Source organism: Poecilia reticulata, linkage group LG12, assembly GCF_000633615.1.
Source record: "Poecilia reticulata strain Guanapo linkage group LG12, Guppy_female_1.0+MT, whole genome shotgun sequence".
Taxonomy (NCBI): domain Eukaryota; kingdom Metazoa; phylum Chordata; class Actinopteri; order Cyprinodontiformes; family Poeciliidae; genus Poecilia; species Poecilia reticulata.
The window spans coordinates 15,506,790-15,513,467 of NC_024342.1; the positions used below are offsets into that span (position 1 = coordinate 15,506,790).

Here is a 6,678-nt window from a genome sequence, read left to right on the forward strand (position 1 = left end):
TATATATAGTATGACAAAAATTTATTATGAAATAGTTTATTCCTAAATAGTGAAGCAGTGTCATGTCAGCCAAAAAGCCGGGTAATGCGCTCCTCCTTCCTTTGACATCGCGAGATTTGCTGTGAATTCTCGTACAGCGGCAGTTCTGTGGCGTGTGCTTGCTAAAACGGCTAAACGTTGCCAAATCATTTGTAAATTTTCTACAAATAATTTAATTGACGTTAATTGTGAACTGGCTACATAGTCATAATGAGTATACTCGCCAAGATAGCGGAGATAGAAAATGAGGTAAGATAAACATTACCAGATGGGAGTGTTTGAGTTAGTCACGTTTTAGCTAACAGTTAGCTGTTAGCAGTAGCTGAAATATTCTAATACCAGTAGTTTTAGCCACCCGGCTTTTCACGGTTATTGCTTTTACGTAAAATAAATTTATAATTGTATTTTACTTACAGTTATACTATGAATTTAACACTCCAGTACTACCAATATTGTTTTTGTAACAACCTCCTGTTCAACTAGCTGCCAAAATAAATGACATAATTAAAAAAAACAACAGAGGAGGCTATTTGATGTTGGAGAAAACATACTCTCTGCAGGCAGTATTAATTATACATATGAGCTATCTTTGGAGATAATGACTTAATTGGTCCAGCATTACAAAACAAAAAATGAATGACAAACTGTCAAATATGTACATAATATAATTCCTGACGAAATAATGTTTTAATGTAAACCTTTTATTGACTCTTTTTCAGTTGTATTTATGTTTTTATTTCTTGTTGGTGTTCGGTTTATTTTGCTAAAAATGTAATTATTTGAGGTTACTGTATATGCTGTTAATATCTAATACATGTGTTTTTAGCAGTACAATTTTGTTTAAGCTTAAGCTGCATGTTTTACACTCACAAAATATTAATATTATGTTTATTTTTTGCTTGAGCTGTGATGCAGATGTTTTGTCTTTAATCGTCTATAAGTTTGGTGTTCTCAAAAAATGTTCAAATTTGATCTAATCAAATTTGAACTTCTTTTTAGGTCAGATTTGCAACTTTTCTAGATTTGAAAAAAGTTATTTTCTATCTGCTGAACCTGCTGTGGTCAACTAAATATAAAGTATACGCTATACATGTTTGCTAGAACTTTACCCTGTTCTAACATAGATATACATTTCCTACTGTATTAATTTTATGTAAAAAAAAAAAAAAAATTGGAAATGTGTTTCTACTGCTTAAATTTGTTTTTGTTATTTTTTTCTTCATTTTAGAAATAACATACAAAAATGTACACATAACTCTATATTTTCAGATCAAATTATTGTAAAATAGTGAGTCGGATGTTCTGATAAATTACTTATAAGTTACTTTTTTGGTTCCAAGACATAATAAATGTACTTTTGACGATAGCTGTTCAAATACCAACTAGTGTCGCCTGTTCCTGTAGATGGCCAGGACGCAGAAGAACAAGGCCACAGCTCACCACTTGGGTCTGCTCAAAGCACGTCTAGCAAAGCTGAGGAGGGAGCTGATCACGCCAAAAGGAGGCAGTGGTGGTGCAACGGGGGAAGGTAATATCTCAATACTGTGGATTTAGTCCAAGTACTGCTCAAATCTTGGTTTATTTCCTTATGAGTAAAGTGACTCTCCTGTAAAACATAAAAATATAGTTAATATTCTGATGTTTCTCTGACTTTCAGGCTTTGACGTGGCAAAAACCGGTGATGCCAGAGTGGGTTTTGTTGGTTTCCCATCCGTAGGAAAGTCCACACTGCTCAGTAACCTTGCGGGTGTGTACTCAGAAGTTGCAGCGTATGAGTTCACCACCCTTACAACAGTGCCTGGAGTCATTCGGTATAAAGGTGCAAAAATTCAGGTACAAAAATTTACTCTTTCTTTACAGTCTGGGAAAATATGCAGAAGTCTGGTTGATTTAAAAAAAAATCCCTTTTAAATTATTTCTTCTTAGCTTTTGGATCTACCTGGAATCATTGAGGGAGCCAAGGACGGCAAGGGCAGAGGCAGGCAGGTCATTGCAGGTACTGTTGGGATTATTGATATTAGTTGGAAACCTTAAAAAACATCCAAATATTATTTTTTGCTGTTTCCCTAGATTTGTGTTAATGCATGCAAATTGTTTGAAATATTAGCAGGGTTCTTGTACAGGCTGGAAAAAAAGGTCTGGGTAAATATGAAAAAAGAAAGAATAGTGAGGAAAAAAAATATTTTAAGACTTGATTCTCTCTGCCCTTTATGGACATCTGTCATATAAAATGTGTTTTTATACCATAAAAGATTATCTTTTGTTAGCTTGGTTTATTGATTCACGTTATACCTCCATAACTGCTGCATTTAATAACGGTCATTAGGATGAACTCTAGCAAACACTGAACTGTTACAGCTGTTTAACACCAGTAAAGAAATATAATTGTTGTTTTTTTATATTTTTAATTGTGTCCACCGAAGACATAAAATGTATTCCCTCATCTACAGCACAAACTGCTCTTTTCCTTCTCTCCCTTTCTCTCTCAGTGGCTCGAACTTGCAATCTAATCCTGATAGTGCTTGATGTGTTAAAGCCTCTTGTTCATAAGAAGCTAATAGAACATGAGCTGGAGGGCTTTGGCATCCGACTTAACAAGCAACCGCCAAACATTGGTTTCAAGAAGAAGGACAAAGGAGGCATCAACTTTACTGCTACAGTACGTCTCTCGCTGCACTGCAGGATTTCTTATATGGAACCGAGGATGGTTGCATTGTTACAGGTTCCTGTTTTCTGGCTCAATAATAAATATAGTAACAGATAAAGTCAAGTTTCCAGAACAGACCCAATTCTACACTGTAAATGTTGATGCTGAATGACAAAATATTATACATGAGGGGAGTATTGTCATAAATGCTTTATGATTGTCTGCATAAAACAGTTACTAAAACATGTAGTAAAACATTTAGTAGAGCAAAAGGTTAAAATAAACTTGATAAAAGAAATGTAAGTAATTTACCATATAAAATAGGTCACCACAATAATAATTAAGAGTCAAAATATGCAGTAATATACAAAATAGGAATCATTTTAAAAAATCAGTAAAAAGCAATTTATAAAATTAGATCAGGTAATAAATACCATAATAAGTAGAGGCTTTGGGGAAATTATTTTTCGTATTATTTTGCTTCTCTTGCTGACAAAAAGTATTCATCAGTGCAAATTTAAAATGTTTTTATTCTGTGTCTTTTCCTTGTCGTCAGTGTGCACAAAGTGAGCTCGATTCCGAAACCGTTAAGAGCATCCTGGCCGAGTATAAGATCCACAACGCCGACATCACCCTGCGCAGCGACGTCACGGCTGATGACCTCATCGATGTGGTGGAGGGAAATCGGTAAGCTGCTGAAGCGGGCTCTCCGTCGCTCGTCTCTCTGGGTGTGGCTTGTTGCTCTCTGAAATCAAATGTCCACCGATATGTCTACAGCAGTGCAGCTGCACCTAAACCTCTGTGTTGGAGCTTTGCTCTCTTTAAAAGCCGGTTTCCGAGAAAGGATTATGTGACAAATGTTGAATAAAACACATGAAAATCAGCAAAAATCTGTACTAGGCACAGAAATTGCAGCAGCCAGTCTGTGTTTCAGTTATCTCATCTGCATAGCAGATTTTTTTTTTTTGAAGGGGTTGGGGGTAAATGTGATAATTTCTAGGAGAAGACTCTGTAATAATTATAACACAATTATTACAGGCAAACAAGGCAGCTAATTTAAAGAAAATGCCTTAAAATAAGGAAAACTAAACCTGTTCTGGTGGACTGCTCAATATTCTAACTTCAAAAGCTGTGGTGGACCTGAAACGTACGGTCACTAGTATCTGTAAAACTTAATGAACTAAAGCAATGCTGCAAATGAGAGTGGGGTCAAGTATCTGCACAGCAACGTAAGAGAACAATAAGTTGGTATTTTTAAAAGAGGAGCTGCACACTGTGCTGTTCCATTTTAGTTTGTCTTCATTAAATTAGCAGTGACACATTGCCATATGTTGCATCTTGCGGTTTGCTAAAAATAAATGTCACGTTAAACTCTGCTTCAAGTCGTGACTTAAGTGGAAGGCAGAATGCAGTTAGTAAAGACAGGCTTTTTATTTTTCTCCTTTCACATTTGGTCAAATTTAATGTCAGAGGCAAGTACTTACTGACTCCAATCATTTCTCATCAGGGTCTACATCCCGTGCATATACGTGCTGAACAAAATCGACCAGATCTCCATCGAGGAGCTGGACATCATCTACAAGGTGCCCCACTGCGTCCCAATCTCTGCCCACCACCGCTGGAACTTTGACGACCTGCTGGAGAAGATGTGGGACTACCTGAAGCTTGTTCGCATGTAAGGGTGGATTGATTTGTTCTGTTTGTATTTCTGTGGGGATTCTGAATGAAGTGGGCAAAATGAAATATTTGCATGTATTGATGAGTTCAAATCCGATTGGGATAATGTGCTCACTTACAGCTACACCAAACCCAAAGGCCAACTTCCCGATTACACGTCTCCTGTTGTACTCCCTGACGGACGGCTGTCGGTCGAGGATTTCTGCTTAAAGATTCACAAAAATCTCATCAAAGAATTAAAGTAGTAAGTACTACACAGGTTACTCCAGATTTAACACTTAATTTAGTGTGTTTCATAGATTTTATGGGATTTTTATGAAGATCACAAATTTCAGAAACGGTGGATATGTCATAAGCAAAAAGGAAGTTATTGCAGTAAATGATTGAACACATCATCAGAGGCATTACCTTCTATTTATTTCATACTATAGACTAGAAGGACTTTGCTCTAATAAAATGAGAATATTGAAATAAAAGGAAAATGGAAACACCTAAGGATATGTATACTAATTGTACTATAAAAGCAAATATTTATGAATGGCAAATTTAATTTAAAAATATGTTTAGGTGTAGATTAACCGATATAGTTCCAATTAAATACTAAATTGAAACAGTAAATACTCTTAGTGTACATATAATTCAAACATGAGCTTGAAGTGAAGTAAACAAACAGATCTTAAAATATAGAACTGCCTAAATGAACAAAATCAGTGAACATTGATGTGACAATTGCCTCTTTCTATTTAAGAGTAATTTTATCCTTCACAGTTTAGAGCGGTCATATTAGTGCTGCCTGAGTCAGCCTGAGATCTGGCATCTGTATAATAGCACAGTTAGATTAATGATGGTCCTGCAGATGCATTTTACATGCAGAGCAGCTTCAAGATTTGCACGTTATCCAAGGCAATAGCCGCGCTCTCCATCAAACTCTGCATGCTGCACTGCATTTGCACACGTTCTGTTCACTCAAGACTGTGCAGGTGTCAGTAAAGTAAATAAAATTAAATTGAAAAACTCCTGCAGGACCCATCACCCATTTGGGGAGCTTTTGCTGCACTGATTCACTCTTTGCTAAAACTCACGTTAATGATCAGATTTGTAATATTTTTAAGATAAAACTCAGATATGACAACTTGGATTATCCCGGTCTGAGAAAAGTTTTTTTTTTTTTTTTTTTTTTTTTAGACCCTGCATTCCTAATTTAAATAGTAAAAAATATTGTCAGTAACTGGTATTTTTCTGGACATTTCAGGATGTGTGAGTTTAGTTTTGTACCTTACAGTATGTTTTACCTGCATCTCCTAATGGGTGAGGCAGAGCCATCAATCACTCCCTGTTAGTGCTTCAGATCATTAAACGTCCTCAAGGGAGATGATTGGTCAAACTGTGACACATGCAGTTAGAGGCATTTTCTGTCTTTACCTAAATGCTTTCTTGCCATGTTAGCCACTCTATAGTAAATTGATCATTTTAGCCAAGAATAAATGGTTTTCTTTTTTTTTTTTCTTCTTCTTTTTCCAGCGCACTGGTGTGGGGCTCCTCTGTGAAACACAACCCCCAGAAAGTGGGGAAGGACCATGTTATGGAGGATGAAGATGTTATCCAGTTGGTGAAAAAGTGAACTGGGTTTTGAATCACTGCATGGCTCAGCAAATATCACCAGATGTCAATTAAAACACCTCTGTCATGTGGTCAACTTGTTTGCTGTGTTGTTGTAACGGTGACATCAATGCGACACATTTGGGCGTACCCGCAGTACCTAACACCATAAATAGTTCATATTGAATGTTGGTTAAGGCTTGCATTAACAATCTGAAGCTGTTCAATAAAAAATCTAAATATACAATTGAATTTGTCTTATTTCTTCTGCCACTGCATTTTGCACAAGATGCATGTAATTTGAAACTAAAGCGTTTCTGCAGTGTGACGTTGGAAGAACTCGTGTCACTGCGAACATTTCAGTCTGTTCTTTCAAATCTTGTTTGAAAGCAAAAGTGATTTATGTGGCATTGATGATGAAGCCAGTTATTCAGGCCTGTGCGTCCATTCCTCCCCCACCCACTCCTGTGGGGTACGGCCACTCAGGTTAATCAGTTCATTCACTCAAATGTGTTCTGGGGGTCATCAGATGCAAGCTGTTTGCAAGTAACAAAACTCCAGAGAGCAAAAATAAAGCTTTTATTATCAGCCATGGGCTCTGTGGTAGAGACTGCTGTTAGTATGCTGCATGCACCAGTGGAGGGTGGAGGAGCCATGTTGTTTCTGCAGATTCAAGTCTGCGAATAAAGCCGATTGCTTTAGTGCGTGCAAAGACG

At 36.8% G+C, this 6,678-nt stretch overlaps 1 protein-coding gene across 1 annotated transcript; it reads left to right on the top strand.

Annotated features, from left to right (window-relative positions):
* The first annotated feature begins 104 nt into the window (after nt 1-104).
* On the top strand, nt 105-6,211 carry drg1 (developmentally regulated GTP binding protein 1). The gene is made up of 9 exons (XM_008424086.1): nt 105-288; nt 1,444-1,567; nt 1,697-1,872; nt 1,966-2,035; nt 2,529-2,698; nt 3,243-3,373; nt 4,194-4,361; nt 4,485-4,607; nt 5,885-6,211. The coding sequence occupies exons 1-9, from the start codon at nt 250-252 to the stop codon at nt 5,982-5,984; spliced, it is 1,101 nt and encodes a 366-aa protein (XP_008422308.1). The 5' UTR covers nt 105-249; the 3' UTR covers nt 5,985-6,211.
* The last annotated feature ends 467 nt before the right edge of the window (nt 6,212-6,678 follow it).